This window comes from Arvicola amphibius, chromosome 6 (assembly GCF_903992535.2).
Source record: "Arvicola amphibius chromosome 6, mArvAmp1.2, whole genome shotgun sequence".
Lineage (NCBI taxonomy): Eukaryota > Metazoa > Chordata > Mammalia > Rodentia > Cricetidae > Arvicola > Arvicola amphibius.
The window spans coordinates 13452942-13469943 of record NC_052052.2 but is presented as its reverse complement, the minus strand read 5'-3'; the positions used below and the strand labels follow the sequence as shown (position 1 = coordinate 13469943).

The 17002-nt window shown below is 48.5% G+C and overlaps 1 protein-coding gene across 1 annotated transcript; it reads left to right on the top strand.

Moving 5' to 3' along the window:
* The first annotated feature begins 17 nt into the window (after nt 1-17).
* On the top strand, nt 18-9134 carry LOC119816346 (aflatoxin B1 aldehyde reductase member 2). Its single transcript, XM_038332916.1, has 7 exons — nt 18-382; nt 4728-4915; nt 5093-5197; nt 7112-7208; nt 7402-7501; nt 8222-8351; nt 8745-9134. The coding sequence occupies exons 1-7, from the start codon at nt 61-63 to the stop codon at nt 8904-8906; spliced, it is 1104 nt and encodes a 367-aa protein (XP_038188844.1). The 5' UTR covers nt 18-60; the 3' UTR covers nt 8907-9134.
* Nucleotides 9135-17002: the final 7868 nt, after the last annotated feature.

Sequence of the window (17002 nt, the reverse complement as noted above, 5' to 3'; positions counted from 1 at the left end):
CGCCTTCTCCGCGCGCTGTGGGCGGAGCCCGAGGCGTCCGGGCACGCAGGCGCAGTCTCCATGCTGCGTGCGGCGTCCCGAGCTGTGGGCCGAGCTGCTCTTCGCTGTGCGCGTCGCTCCGGGCCTTCCATAGCGCGCCCTCTCGCCATGTCCCGACCTCCGCTACCCGGCGCCACCTCGGGCGCCCCTCTCCGGCCCGCCACAATTCTGGGCACTATGGAGATGGGGCGCCGCATGGATGCGAGCACCAGCGCCGCGACGGTACGCGCCTTTATCGATCGCGGCCATAGAGAACTGGACACGGCCTTCATGTACTGCGACGGACAGTCCGAGAACATCCTGGGCAGCCTGGGGCTTGGGCTAGGCAGCGGCGACTGCACAGGTAACCGCTGCACCTGCCCCCACACCCGTGCATCGAGTAGAGCTGAGCTGGTGCCAGCACCCGTCGCACCCCAGGGGTCTGCACCCAGATGCTTCCTAAGGTCCCATATCCACAACTGTGCGCGTCGCTCCGGACCCCAAGCTCCTAAGGCTTAGGAGCCTAAACTACCGAACTGAACTTTGTCCCGCCTCTCCTTCGAAGCTTCTGGAGTCGCAGCTCGGGGCGTGGGGAAAGGGGGGCAGCAGGTGCAAGGGAGCTCCTGTTCTGGCCTCTTGCCTCCAACGTCAATCCCTGCCTCCCAACTCTCCAGTTGCCCAGTGCTTCCCCCCACCCCTCCAACTAGGCTTTGTGCTTATGCCCTCCCCTCTTGCCCGCACCACCCCTGCGCTCCAGGGGCATGTTTCTCATTCCGGGCTTTGCAGACTTTGTCCTGTGCGGTTGACAGTGCCTGTGGCTCTCAAGGAGACCTGTGGCAATGCCAAGGGCCCAAGGGGGACAGGGGTGAAAAGTAGCGTGGACAGAGGGCACTTCCAGCCTTTCTACTCACGCTGTGCCAGATCTTGCACTGGGGGCTACTACAGTGGGGAAGTGTCTAACCCACAGAGGGAGTTCCAAGTCCAGCACGGAAGACTGAAGCCATGATTGCTAGGGAGTGCAGGCGGGAGTAGCTTGTGGAGGCCCCAGGGAGAACAGCAGGCAAAGCTCACAGAGCCCTGAGGCTAGGCCTTGCCCTGTAAGTAATACTGTGCTAGGTAGGAAGGGGCGCTTGAGGCTGAAGGCTTAGCTGTTCGAACTTGAGAATGCCATGCATGCATGGGGCAGGATGGTCAGTGGCGTGTGTCCCTTGATGGAAGGTGAGGGGAACTGTCCCTCGTTTGCTTGAAGCCACTGAAAGTCTCAGGTGTGTGCCTGATACACAGGGAGGCCTCTTCTTTGCCATCTGGAGACTCCTCCTCCCCGTTCCTATACAGCGGTCCTCTCTGGAGCGCCTTGGACTCAAAACATGGTAGAACGGGAAGGGCATTAAGTGAGCAGATCTCTCAAGCCCAGTTCTGTAGCATTCACCTGGCTGATTTGTTTCTGATCTGATTCTTTTTCTTTTCTTCTTCCTCTCTCTCTCTCTCTCTCTCTCTCTCTCTCTCTCTCTCTCTCTCTCTCTCTCTCTCTCTCTCTCACACACACACACACACACACACACACAGGGTTTCTCTGTGTAGTCCTGACTGTCCTGGAGCTCACTCTTGTAGACCAGACTGGCCTTGAACTCACAGAGATCCACCTGTGTCTCTGCCTCTTGAGTACTGGGATTAAAGGCGCACACCATCACCACCAGTTTTTCTCTTTAGCCCATTTCTGCTTTTCTTTGAGTCTTTGTATTCACTGGGCCAAAATCCTCAGGTCACACTTGGAGTAAAAATTCACATGAGAGTGCCTTGGAGTGGTGTGTGTGTGTGTGTGTGTTACAGCCAGGAGATATTGTGGTCTTCTTTCCTCTATCCTGTGGGATCAGAGGACTCCCCAATTGTCTTGCTGAGTCAACATAGGCAAATATTGGTACATAGACTCCATCATTCATCCATCAGACCAGGTAGTCGATCATAGAATCCATCATCCATCCATCAGTCTAAGCAGTCAAGCACAGAATCCATCATCCATCAGTCAAGGTAGGTGGGGTCCCCTATCTGGGAAGAAACAGGGCTGAGTAGGTGACTGAGGAATGTACGGGCTTCTGAGAGTCTCAAAGGGATTCTACTTAAGATTGGTTGCTGTCAAGGAACACATTCAGGCACCTGTATTGCTTCCCTGTAACGTGGAGGCTTCTCTCATGCCAATCAGTTCCTGACTTACCGTTTGGCCTATTAGCTCAGACTTATTATTAACTAGCTCTCACAACTTAAATTGACCCATTTCTATTAGTTTATATTTTACCAAGGCTCGTGACTTGTTACCTCACATCTTGCTTCTCCGGCGGCAGCCTGTCCCAGGCTCTGCCTTTTTTCTCCCTGTCCCTTTGCTTGGATTTCCCACCTATCTATATTCTGTCCTGCCATAGGCCAAAACAGTTTCTTTATTAACCAATGTTAGTAAATCATATTCACAGCATACAGAGGGGCATCTCACATAACTTCCCTAATTTTGGGGGCAGGGGTGGTATTTTGTTTTGTTTTTCAAGACTGGGTGACTGTGTGTAGCTCTGACTACCCCAGAACTTATTCTGTAGACCAGGCTGAGCTCGACCTCAGAGATCCACCTGACTGTGCCTCCAGAGATTAAAGGCATGCATCATGACCACCTGTCTTTTTTATATTTTTCTGATACTTAACTAATTTATATGTGTTAGTGCTTTGTCTGTATATATGCATGTGCCCACGGGGGCCAGAGGAGAGCATTGGCTAGCCTGGGACTGTAGTTAACAGATGATTGTGAGCCATCATGTGTGGTGATCGAACCTGAGTCCTCTGCAAGAGCCGTGAATGCTCTAAACCGCTGAACCATCTCTTCAGCCTCCCTTGCATCAATTCCTACATAGTTCTTTACTGGTCTCCCTGCTTTCAGGCCTGTCCCCCTGAGGTCCTTCTCCATTCTGTGGCTAGAGGGAGCCAAAGGATAGGCTCATCATCGTGACAAAACTTGGGAACATCAAGTCCAAAGTCTGGGATGGTGTTTGAGCACCTTTGGGGTATGGAGTCTGTCTGGAATGGTGTTTGAGGACCTTTGGATATGGAGTCTGTCTGGGATAGTGTTTGAGGACCTTTGGGATATGGGGTCTGTCTGGGATGGAATTTGAGGACCTTTAGGGTAGGGAGTCTGTCTGGGATGGTGTGTGAGCACTTTTGGGGTATGGAGTATGTCTGGGATGGTGTTTGAGCGTCTTTGGGATATGGAGTCTGCTTTCTTCTCATGCCTCAAGCCCTCCAGCCCCTGCCCTGCAATATATATACTCTTAAAATTCAAAATGCAGCCTTGTGTGCAAGCACCTTTATCCACTGAGAGAACCTATCAGCCAACATTTTTTTTAATTCAGCTCTTTTGCTCCATTAAAAGAAATTAAAACTTCTAAAGATGTATTTTTTAGCTGGGCGGTAGTGGCGCACGCCTTTAATCCCAGCACTCGGGAGGCAGAGGCAGGCGGATCTCTGTGAATTCGAGGCCAGCCTGGTCTACAAGAGCTAGTTCCAGGACAGGCTCTAAAAAAGCTGCAGAGAAACCCTGTCTCGAAAAACCAAAAAAAGAAAAAGAAAAAAAAAAAAGCTGCAGAGAAACCCTGTCTCGAAAAACCAAAAAAAAAAAAAAAAAAAGATGTATTTTTTATTGTAGGCGTACAAGTGTTTTGTCTGTGTGTATGAATGTGTGCCACGTACCATGTACCATGTATCCAAAGAAGGCGTTGAATTCTCTAGAACTGAAGTGATAGGTGGTTGTAAGCTGCCCTGTGGGTGCTGGAGCTTGAATTTGGGTCCTCTGTAAAAGCAACACATGCTTTTAACTGCTGAGCCATCGCTCCTGACCCTATTTTGTATCTGAATTAAAAATTATTCTTAAAGCTCCCTCAGTTCATAGATAGCATGATTGTCTACATATAAAATCAGAAGGACTTAAAAACTATCTAGAAGTTTGGTTTGGTTTGGTTTGGTTTCCAAGACATGGTTTCTCAGTAGCTATGGAGCCAGTCCTGGAACTCACTCTGTAGACCAGGCTGGCCTAGAACTCACAGAGATCCGCCTGCCTCTGCCTCCTGAGTGCTGGGGATAAAGGTGTGTGCCCACTACCTAGAATTTTAAGGTTTATTTACTTACCTATTTTATGTATGAGTGTTCTCTCTGCATGTTTGCCTGCACACCAGAAGAGGGCACCAGATCCCATTGTAGGTGGTTGTGAGCCACTGTGTGATTTCTGGAATTGAACTCAGGACCTCTGTGGGAAGAGCCAATGCTCTTAAGTGCTGAGCCATCTTTCCAGACCCCTACCTAGAATTTAAGAAGAAAAAAAAGATTATTTAATCCCTGTCCCCTCCATATGAGGACAGTTCCAGTATTGTTATTTCATTTCACGGATTAGAAAATAGGGACCAAATTAAGTAATTTAGCCCGGAACATTTACATTTACATGGCCAGTGAGTAATTCTAATTAATCTTTTTTGTTGTTGTTGTTGTTTTGGTTTTGGGTTTTCGAGACAGGATTTCACTGTGTAGCCCTGACTGTCCTGGAACTCACTCTGTAGACCAGACTGGTCTCAGACTCAGAGATCCTCCCATTTCTGCCTCCTGAGTGCTGGTTTTAAAGACGTGCACCACCATGCCTGGCCTTCTAATAAATCTCTTAATTATTATAATCTTCCTGCAAGTGAAAATTGCCACCAAGGCCAACCCTTGGGATGGAAAGTCGCTGAAGCCTGACAGTGTCCGGTCCCAGCTGGAGACGTCCCTGAAACGGCTGCAGTGTCCCCAGGTGGACCTCTTCTACCTGCACGCTCCTGACCACAACACCCCTATAGAGGAGACTCTTCGTGCCTGCCACCAGCTGCAGCAGGAGGTGAGGGTGGCCCCTGAGCTCAGAGAGGTGATTTCTGTGCCTCTCATCCTGACTCTGCCATGTTAGTGAGGCTCTCTGTGCACCCAGGATAGAGCTGGGCACAGATTCCCAGGTTCCTCACCCAGTTGGTTTTCCCTTCTTGGTTCCCTGCACTGATCTGAGTCCTCTCCCCTGCAGGGCAAGTTTGTGGAGCTTGGCCTGTCCAACTATGCCTCCTGGGAGGTGGCTGAGATCTGCACCCTCTGTAAGAGCAACGGCTGGATCCTGCCAACTGTGTACCAGGTGAGGGGAACTTGGTGTGCTAGGATTACTCAGACGTCAGAGATCAGTTGATCCCGAGTCGTCTTGGGCTTTGGACCCCTCCTTAGACCCTCTACAGAGTAGCCACCCCTCCTCAAAGCCTGTGGGTACCACCTAATTTCTTACCAGCCTGGCTATTGCTCACCCACTCGCTTACTACCTGAGCACACACATCTCCATCCCTCTCCCACCCCGCACTTCAGCCTAGATCATACCTCCTCACGTCCTAGAAATACTCAGCTTTGACCCAGAAAGCTCTTTCCTGGGAATCCCCTGCCCACAGGACCTCAGGAGCCTCCAGTCTCTGTAGCTGAGCCACTTGGAGTACCTCCTTTATCTCAGAGCCCCCTACTTTTGTGCATTTCTCTGCAGAGTAATTTTTTTGTTGTTGTTGTTTTGTTTTTGAGACAGGGTTTCTCTGTGTAACAGCCCTGGCTGTCCTAGAACTTACTCTGCAGACCAGGCTAGCCTCAAACTCAGAGATCCACTTGCCTCCTGCCTCCCGAGGGCTGGGATTAAAGGCATGCCTTACCACCGACTGGCTTTCTCTGAAGATTTTCTTATTATAGTGTTTGTTTATTCTGTGGTACTGGGGGATTGAACCCAGGCCCTGGTATATACTCTATCACTGAACTATACCTCAGCCTGCTGTCTGCCTTTTTAATACGTTTATTACATCTTCTGGAATCAGAGAATTTGCTGAACTTTTGAGTTGTTGTGATTTCAGTATCCAGCCCATCAATGAGGCCTGGAGATATCTGTAGATTGATAACTCAGGCCAGTTTCCCTCTCTGTGCCCAACACTCTTCAACCTCATTCCATACTACAATCTCTAGAATTAAAAAAAAAAAAAAAAAAAAAAAAAAAGACTAGTCCATGTGCCCTCCAGGTAAGAGGTGAAATAATCGGACCTGGGATGGTATAGATCTGGAGTTTTCAAAGTCAAAAGTGGAAAATCTGGGCACAGGAGCACACATATAATCCACCTCTTGGAAGTCTAAGGCAGGATGATCACTATGATCAAGGTAAGCCTAGACTATAGAGCAAAACTATTTCAAAAAACAGAAGCCAGGTTTAACAGATAAAAATGCTTGCCGTGAGCCAGGCGGTGGTGGCGCACGCCTTTAATCCCAGCACTCGGGAGGCAGAGGCAGGCGGATCTCTGTGAGTTCGAGGCCAGCCTGGTCTACAAGTGCTAGGTCCAGGACAGGCTCTAAAAAAAAAAAGCTGCAGAGAAACCCTGTCTTGAAAAACCAAAAAAGAAAAAAAAAATGCTTGCCGTGCAACCATGAGGACCTGGATTCTCATTCCCTGGTTGACACACAAAGCCCAGTGTGATTACGCGCACCTGTTACCTAGTGCTGATCAAGGCAGGAGACAGGAGGATCACTGGGATTGCAGGAGACGGGAGGATCATTGGGATTGCAGGAGACAGGAGGGTCATTGGGTTGCAGAGACAGGAGGATCATTGGAGGGTTGCGGGAGACAGGAGGGTCATCGGGATTGCAGGAGACAGGAGGATCACTGGGGTTGCAGGAGACAGGAGGATCACTGGGGTTGCTCACCCAACTCCAAATTCATAAGAGGCTCTGTCTCAAGGAAAAATGGCAGAGTGGTACAGCAGGACCCCCAATATCTTCTGCTGGCCTCTGCACACATATACATGTATAGCACATACTTACGGAACACAGAAATAAAAGAGTAAAGGACTAGCAGGCACAGGTTACAGACCTTTAGTCCCAGCTACTGGGGAGGTTGAGGCAGGAGGAATTTAAGGCCAGCCCTATCTCTACAAAAAGAAAGGCTCCAAAATAAATTATTTTTAAAAAGAGGAAAGCTGGGTCCTCTCCCTTGATACATCCACACTTTGCAACAGGCCCCTCTCCTTCCCTGCAGGGCATGTACAACGCTACCACCCGGCAGGTGGAGAAGGAGCTCTTCCCCTGCCTCAGACACTTTGGATTGAGGTTCTATGCCTACAACCCTTTGGCTGGTATGGGCTCTCATGGGGACAGGTCCTGTGGGTGAATGGGTGGGCTTGCCAAGCCAGACTCTACAGGTGACAGCCTTATTGGATGCCCTTTCTAGGCTCCCTCCTGCTCTCCAGTTTGCTGGGTGGGACCAGGGAGCAGGCAGCCTCTGGGAGGACTCTGGCCCAGGGTTGATTGACAGTTGCCATCCCACAGGGGGCCTGCTGACAGGGAAATACAAGTATGAAGACAAGGATGGGAAGCAACCCGTGGGCCGCTTCTTTGGGAATAGCTGGGCTGAGACCTACAGGAACCGGTGAGCTGGTGTTCCCTTTGTCAGGTGGGTAGGGTGGGAGGTCCCCTTTATTTTATGTGACATTCTTAGCTGTGCTCCTAGGGATAAAAACCCCTACCGCCCCCTCTCTCTGTGTTTCTTGATTTGTGTGTGTGTGCGGGGGGGATTTCAAGATAGGGTTTCTCTGTTTAATAGTCCTTTCTGTCCTGGCATCTGCTTGGTAGACCAGGCTGGCCTCAAATTTACAGAGATCCGCCTGCCTCTGACTCCTGAGTGTTGGGATTAAAGGCGTGCGCCACCACCACCCGGCCTTGATTCTTAGAAGAAATAGCAAATCCTAAGGTTTCTCTTTTTCTACCTCTGTAAATGGAAATGAGGAAACCCCACCCTCACCCCTAGACTGTGTGGACGCAAAAGTCATTGCTAGTCTGAGATGCGCTATGCCCGGAGGGAGCGAGAGGACCTTGGGGAGGGGATTGGGAGGCCAGGGCTAAGTCTGGCTTAGCTTCTCTTACTATACTAGGTGAATGGTAGATAGGTCTAGGAGTTCCCACTGATGATCTGGCCAGCAAGTGGGCAGCCCAGGAACGTCTTATGCCCGTAAAGGAAGAAGACCTCCCAGGACCTCCTCCTTCCATGCTACAGGATGGGGGTGGGAGCAGTGCCTTGGTAGGCTCTTTGGTTTCGGGCCTCAGTGTGACCCAAGATTCTCACCCAGTGCCGCTCTCCCCACTCACTCAGCTTCTGGAAGGAGCACCACTTCGAGGCCATCGCCCTGGTAGAAAAGGCCCTGCAGACCACCTACGGCAATAGCGCCCCCAGCATGACCTCAGCTGCCCTGCGCTGGATGTACCACCACTCAGAGCTCCAGGTAGCCCGGCCCCATGAACTCACCTTCTGCCCTTAGAGGACCCAGAGCTGCCTTTAAGTGATGTCTAGAGAGTACTTCCTCTACTACTCCAGGACTAGAGAGATCATTTGGTGTATAAAGTGCATGCCAGACAGGCATGAGGCAAGTGTCCTATAAAGAGAGGGTGGGTTATTATTTATGTCTCCCCAGGGAAGAGGTGTAACAAGGGGCAAGAGCCAAGTCACATATATTTAGTTGTGAAAGACCCCTTTAGACCTAAGTGTGTGTTCAGGACAGATATACAAAAAGATGCAAGATCTTACCAGGGGATAGGCAGGTGGGAGTGGGGAGGCATGTGTGACAGGAACCACTAAGAAACAGAAGTGTGCTAAGATCTGCCGTCTCCCCTTGCAGGGCCCCCGAGGGGATGCAGTCATCTTGGGCATGTCCAGCCTGGAACAGCTGGAACAGAACTTGGCGGCCACTGAGGAAGGGCCCCTGGAGCCGGCTGTCGTGGATGCCTTTAACCAAGCCTGGAACCTGGTCGCCCACGAGTGTCCCAACTACTTCAGATAGATGTCCTGGCTCAAGCTGCCAAGGGTTTTCCCGCCACCTCTTGGCCATTCCCTGCCTGATGCTGACTCAGTGTGACCCTTTTGCTGGTCTACAGCCATGCGGTCTTCTAGATGGCAGCCCTGCTCCCTGTCACCTCACCGTGAGGAAAGTCGGGGCTGAGTCCTACAGTAGCGCTTCCTGTCTGAATAAAGCGGGCATCTGCCTGGCTGCAGCCAGCACTGAACCTCACACTGTCTCCTCTGCTCCACACCTGCTCCCTCCATACTGCCTTGGGACCCATGAAGGAGGGTGGAAGTAGAAGCTGGGGCTCCATGGAGCATAGGTGTGGGAGGGTCTCACACTGCCTGGCAAGGTCCCCTCACCATGTCCTCATCCAGCCTCACCCCTCACTCTTCTACACGTGACAGAATGAGGTGGGCATGGGTATGCAAGCTGGTTAATTCCAGCATTCAGGAGTCTGAGGCAGGGGGCTTGCCCCCAGTGTGAGGTCAAGGCTGATCTGTATTCTGAGTTCCAGGCCAGGCAAGGAGCCCCTCTCTCAAAAACAAGCATGATGAATCTAAAAAGGAATGGCCTTTGACGCTCTCCTTGAGATGTCTAAATTCTCAGAAGTGGAACAATTTAGATAAAATCTGTAATTAAAGTCACCTTGAAAAGAATAATGTTTAACTGGGCAGTGTTGGCGCATGCCTTTAATCCCAGCACCTGGAAGGAAGAAACAAGTGGATCTCTGTGACTTTGAGGCCAGCCTGGTCTACAGAGTGAGTTCCAGAACAGCCAGAACTACACAGGGAAACTCTGCTTCAAAAAATTAAAAAAATTAAGGAAAGAAAAGAGAGAGAAAAGTATTACTATTAATCAGGATTCTGTAGACTTGGTTTTGTTTGTTTTAAGAGAGGCTCTCAAGTAGACCAGGCTGACTGCAAGTTTGCTATGTACCTTGAACTTCTTATCCTTCTGCCTGTTGGGAGGCAGTATCTAGAATGAATCTGGACTCGTGGTAAAGTCTTGGTACCCAGCTGCTGTTACCTTTGAGAGGCAGGCGTAATGGTGGGGAGTAAGCCACTGGGCATGGATCTATGATGTTCAGATTCGCTATAGGCCAAAGCCAAAGCTGAAGCCCTGAGCCAGAATGAACCCTGTGCTCTTTAGCCGTTTTCTCTGGCATTTGCCACTGCCACTGAAAGCCACCTAGAGCAGGTGAGCATGTCTCCACCTTCCTCCCCAAATTCCTTGTAAAAACTTGGGGCACCAAAGGCTAGAGAAGGACAATCCCAGGCCTGTTAGTTGCCACTTGTCTGTTCCCATTGTAGCTGAATGCTATCTTGGGCTTTGCCCAAGGTGGCAAGTGTTGGGCACTTGGTAGCAACCAGCACTTAGTCCCCAAGAAGCAGGATTCCAGGGGACTCAAGGATACTCCGGTCAGTTTCAGAGGAGGAGCCCCGCAGACAGGTTTAATACTCTCAGCACCGTCCTGTGTCCTCGTCTGTGACAAAAGCACAAGCCCCTCCCCCTGGCCTGATAGTCCAGCTTTCCTTGCACATGCTAAGGTGCTTGATATTGTAGTTACTCAAAATAACATGAAGGTACTGTCAGTACCGTCTGTTAAAGTCCTAGCTGTCTGCTGGCCAGCATCCTCAACTCAGGAGACCAAGGCAGGGGAATCCCATGTTTAAGGTTACATAGGGCTACTTAGCCAGGCTCTGTCTTTGTTTGTTTGTTGTTTCAAGACAGGGTTTCTGTGTGTAACATCCCTAGCTGTCCTCAAACTAGTTCTTATAGACCAGGCTGGCCTCAAACTCAGAGATCTGCCTGCCTCTGCCTCATGTGTGTTGGGATTAAAGGCATACACCAGCATCACCTTGCAAATCTGTCTCAAAATAACACATGAACTACTACATTTATTTATTTAGTTAGTTTGTTTTGATTTTTCAATACAGGGTTTCTCTGTACACAGGGCTACATCCTGGCTGTGTAGGAACTTGCTCTCTAGACCAGACTGGACTCAGACTCACAAATCTGCCTGCCTCTGCCTCCTGAGGGCTAGGATTAAAGGAGTACACCATCACCTACTAGATTTATCTTTAAAGAAGTTTGTGGTAATTTAGAGTCCAACCTGGACTACATAGCTCTAGGCCATCCTGAACTAAAGGTGAGACCTCGTCTCAAAAAAATAAAAATCGAAACAACAGAAACAGGAGCTTAGTGGTGTAAGGAGCGGGATAATGGTGACCCACTCTTCTAGGGACACAAGGCAGGTGATGAGCACTGTTTCAATATGGGGAGGGGTTGGTCTGGAGAGACGGCTGAGCAGTTAAGAGCAGTTGTTCTTGCACAGGATTTGGGTTTGAGTCCCAGCACCCACATAGTGCCTTGCAAACCTGCATAACTCCAGTTCCAGGGGGCTGACACCCTCTCTTGGTCTCAGCAGGTACCAGACGCATCTTAGAACTCATAAAATTTAAATATAAATATTGGGGCCTAGCAAGATGGCTCAGTGGGTAAGAGAACTTGACCAAACATTAGAATCTCGGTTTGAAGAATGGCACTCAAGTAAAAATCTGGGTATGGCTATGCACCCCCATAACTCCAGTACTGAGAAGAGGGGATGGCAGGAGGATTGCTGAGTTTGCCGGCTGCTAGCATAGCTCCAGGTTCAGTGAGACACTCTATCTCAAGAGTCAGAGAATAAAAAGCAAGGCCCTTATCTATTCTAGAGCCTAACATGTGCACACACTATTAAACTTCATCTTAACATAAGTTATTTACATTGTAAACACTTGTTTAGATGGCAATTTTCCTTTACATAAGCAGAGCTGTTGAGAATGAACACTTTTATTCCTAATTAGTGATGTTGCTTTCTCCCTTGCTGCCCTGCTGCCTTGACCAAACAGACTGTGGTAAAATAGCCCACAGGATATGCCTATGCCAGCTCTGTATATGCTCTGTATGGATGCTCTGCATGTATACCTGCATGCCGGGAGAGCATATTGAAGGAACAGAACCAACTCCATTTTTAAGAAAGAACTCCATTTTAAGTAGGACTTGACCATGGGCTGACACAGCTCCAGCAAAAGCCATAAATATTTCTAAGAGAAAACACAAATTGCATGGGCCAGGTCAGGGTAATCCTACCTGGGTGGCCAGCCAAGGAAAACTTTGGTAAACAACGTCTGCTTGCTTCCGATGTCCTTGTGAGCATCTGTTAAGCGCTGTTTGAAAATTCCCCCAGACGTTAGCCAATGAATTTAAAAGTTGCATATCCTTACCCAATCCTGAAATGCCAAGGCTTGGAACACCCGGCTTGTGGCTTTTCCCCTAACTTTGGGCGTTCAGGGCCGTTCTCCTCCAACCGGTGTGTCAGAGTCATGCATGACGGTCTGGACTAGAGCTTGCATTCCATAAACCCCTGTGCGTTTGCCTGGGATGCTGGCCAGCTCCGTGGTGGTCTTGTTTGGGGAACTCAAAACACCTTTTATAGATAATTGTGAGCCACCATATGGTTGCTGGGAATTGAACCTCAGGATCTCTGGAAGAGCAGTCAGTGCTCTTAATCTCTGAGCCAGCTCTTCAGCCCCATGCCAGTACTTTTGAGATAACCAACCTCTAGACACCCTGAAGGTACATCTTATCCCAGGCTGTAGCAGACACATTACAAACTCCAGATGAGCCTGCAGCCATTTCCACCCACCAGAGGGGAAAGCCTTTCCCTTGGTGACCTTGTGGACGGACGGCTGTGGTGCTGATGCTGTGGGACCAGTCTCTGATTGGTCCAAAACAGATGCCTCAATGACTCTAATTGATCCTAAGAGGAGTGGCTGTGACTAAACAACCAAACAAACAAAAAGTCTGTAATTAGTTTCAGACAAATGTGATTGCTTCTCAGGGTGCACACACAGATGTTCAGGCTTACTGCACAAGTCAGATGGCAGGCACTCCTGTGCTATCTCAGGTATTGCAACATCAGATCCAAGATAAACTTCCCTTGGGCCAGCAGAATGACTCAGTGGGTTAAAGAACTTTCCTTCAGTCAGGCACGGTGGCCTAAGACTTTAATCCCAGCACTTGGGAGGCCATGGCAGGTGGATCTCTGTGAGTTCAAGGCCAGCCTGGTCTACACAGAGAGTTCCAGCCAGAACAGAGACCCTATCCCAAAATTAAAAAACAAGACATTTTCCGTGGCAAGACATTTCCATGGAGACTGACAACCTAAACTCACAGGGCAAGGAGAGAATTGACTCCTGCAAGTTGTCCTGTGACACACACACACACACACACACACACACACACACACTAAATTAAGGAGAACTTAGAGGCAGGCCCTGGCTACTGGAAGAGTCCAGAGAGATGTCAAGGCATGAAATTGAAATCAATATAAGAATGTTTGCATATTTTGGCTGGAATATGTGGCCATGCCCTCATGGGATTTGCATAATTTGTTTAGTTGTTATTGTTTTGAGGCAGGACCTCATATAATCCAAGCTGACTTCAAACTGCATAGCCAAAGATAACTTTGAACTTCTCATCCTCTGGCTCTGCCTCCCGAGCACTGGGATTACCGGCCTGTGCCACCTCACCCAGGTTCTGTGCTCCTGGAGACGGGAGCTAGGACTCTGTGTGTGCTAAACCAGCAGACTGAGCTGCATCCCCAGAGTCTCCGTTTAGAATGTTCTGAACAAGATGCAAATGTTTTGACATCCTGGTTAGAGGTACTCCATCCAAGAGTTTAGTAGAAAGGAGTAGACTATACCAGCAAACCGCCTGTACTCCAGAGCCTCATAAACCAAGGGATTACTGTAGAGCCACGGATGGCACAAGAAAAAGCTACTCTCCTCACGGAAGCATCTCGGGGAGCTGTTTCTCAGTGTGACGATCTTGTCCACAGGTGAGAGGGTGTGACTGGCAATCACTCGGGAGAGGTCTCGGCCACGGCTCTGTCACCTGTGAGCATCACAGACTGCACCGCAGTGTCACCATGGCTGGCACTTGGTGTGACAGCTTGGTCTTGGGCTAACGTCTTGAACATTTATTCAGGCAAACATGAAATTCCCAGTGCTTCCCAAGTGCACATCCTCCTTTCTTGTCATCGCTAATATTTGCTATTTTTTGTTTGGTTTAGGTGTGTGTGTGTGTGTGTGTGTGTGTGTGTGTGTGTGTATTGTTTGAGACAAGGTTTGGGTAAGTAGCCCAGGCTGGCCTGGAACTCACCATGTATCACAAGCTAGTCTGGAAATCACAGCTCTCCTTTTGTCTTGGCCTCCTACATGCTGGGATTACAGACATGTTACTATACTTAGCTACTCTCCTCTCTGTGAGTTTTTGTTTTGTTTGTTGTGTGGTGATATTTTGTGATCTAACAAATAAAGTTTGCCTGAGGATCAGAGTATGGAGAGAGGCACTAGTTAACCACAGAGTCCAGGCAATGGTGGCTCACACCTTTAATCCCAGCACTCAGGAGGGAGAGGCAGAGGGATCTCTGTGAGTTCAAGACCACCCTGGGCTGCACTAGACTGAGCCAATCTGAAAGAGAAACAGAGTCAGGCGGTGGTAGCACACCCCTTTAATCCCAGTACTTGGGAGTGACAGGTCTTTAATCCCACCACTATAGAGGTGGAGACGTGATGGATATGGCTGGGTGGAGAGAGGAATTTAAAGCAGGGGCGGGGGGAGGACGGGAGCTCAGGTGCTATTTGGAGATACAGGCTGAGGATTCTTAGAGACAGGATCACCCATTTGGTCTGAAGATTCAGTAGAGGTAAGAACCAGTGATTGGCTGCTCTGCTCCTCTGATCTTTCCGCTTTCACCCCTAGCGCTGACTCGGGGGTTTTCTTATTAAGACCAAATAGAGTTTGCACTACAGTTTTTTTTTTTTTTTTCAAGACAGGTGGAACTCACTCTGTAGACCAGGCTGGCCTCAAATTCGAAGATGTGCCTGTCTCTGCCTCCGGAGTGCTGAGATTAAAAAAAAAAAAAAAGCTCCCCTGTACTATTTGATTAGTCAATTTGACAAACACCCGAATAGCTAAGAGCTGTCTAAACATTTTCTCACAGAGGGCAGCACTTGGTGCTAATAGTCTGTCAGAGAGAACCTTCGCCTGCCATTCGCCTCAGCTGAGCACAGGTGAGAGGACTAGGATTGAAGATGAAACCCAAGCCATGCCGGGCGGTGGTGGTGCACGCCTTTAATCCCAGCACTCGGGAGGCAGAGGCAGGCGGATCTCTGTGAGTTCATGACCAGCCTGGTCTACAAGAGCTAGCTCCAGGACAGGCTCTAAAGCTGCAGAGAAACCCTGTCTCGAAAAAAAAAAAAAGAAACCCAAGTGTAGAAGGAAGCGGCGGGGCTGCGTCCCGCCACCCGGCCGCCGGCTAGCTTTACACCCGAAATAATTACACGGAAACTGTATTCTTTTAAACACTGCCTGGCCCATTATCTGTAGCCTCTTATTGGTTAATTCTCACATCTTCCTTTAACCCATATTTAGTAATCTGTGTAGCACCACGAGGTGTGGCTTACCAGGAGAGATCTTAACCTGCGTCCATCTCGGAGAGGAGAAGCATGGAGACTCACTATGGCGACTGCCTGAAGCGTCTCCCCACTGCCTGCTACCCCTTTTCCCACAATTCTGTTCTGTCTACTCCACCTACCTAATTTTCTGTCTCTTAAAGGGCCAAGGCAGTTTTCTTTATTAATTAACCAATGAAAGTAACATAGACAGATAACTCTCCTCCATCACCCAAGCCATGACCCGGTCCTCAAGGAATTAAAAAGTGTGTGTGTAGTAATCCTTTGAATTTACTTAAAACATTTTCAATCACTTAGCTGGTTTTGGTTTTTTAGTTTATTTATTGATTTTTTATTGAGCTCTACATTTTTCTCTACTCCCCTCCCTGCCTCTCCCCTCCCCCTTCAATCCTCCCCCAAGGTCCCCATACTCCCAATTTACTCAGGAGATCTTGTCTTTTTCTACTTTCTACTTCCCATGTAGATTAGATCTATGTGAGTCTCTCTTAGTGTCCTCATTGTTGTCTAAGTTCTCTGAGATCATAGTTTGTAGGTTTTCTTTGCTTTACGTTTAAAAACCACCTATAAGTGAGTACGTGTGATAATTGTCTTTCTGTGTCTGGGTTACCTCACTCAAAATAATGTTTTCTAGTTCCATCCATTTTCCTGCAAAATTCAAGCTGTCATTTTTTTCTGCTGTGTAGTACTCCATTGTGTAAATGTACCACATTTTCCTTATCAATTCTTCAGTTGAGGGGCATTTAAGTTATTTCCAGGTTCTGGCTATGACAATGCTGCTATGAACATAGTTGAGCACATGTCTTTATGGCACGATTGAACATTCTTTGGAAATATGCCCAAAAGTGGTATTACTGGATCTTGAGGAAGGTTGTTTCCTAATTTTCTGAGAAATTACCACAATGATGTCCAAAGGGGATGTACTAGCTTGCATTCCCACCAGCAATGCAGAAGTGTTCCCTTCTCCCCACAACCTCTCCAGCATAAGTTGTCATCAGTGTTTTTGATCTTGGCCATTCTTACAGGTGTAAGATGGAATCTCAGAGTTGTTTTGATTTGTGTTTCTCTGATGACTAAGGATGTTGAACATTTCCTAAAGTGTCTTTCAGCCATTTTAGATTCCTCTGTTGAGAGTTCTCTGTTTAGGTCTGTACTCCATTTTTTTATTGGATTATGTGTTCTTTTGGTGATCAATTTCTTGAGTTCTTTGTATATTTTGGAGATCAGACCTCTGTCTGATGTGAGGTTAGTAAAGATCTTTTCCCATTCTGTAGGCTGTTGTTTTGTCTTGTTGACTGTGTCCTTTGCTTTACAGAAGCTTTTCAGTTTCAGGAGGTCCCATTTATTAATTGTTTCTCTCAGTGTCTGTGTTGCTGAGGTTATATTTAGGAAGTGGTCTCCTGTGCCAACGTGTTCAAATGTACTTCCCACATTCTCTTCTATAAGGTTCAGTGTGGTTGGCTTTATGTTGAAGTCTTTGATCCATTTGGACTTGAGTTTTGTGCATGGTGATAGATATGGGTCTATTTTCATTCTTCTACATGTTGAAATCCAGTTATGCCAGCACCACTTGTT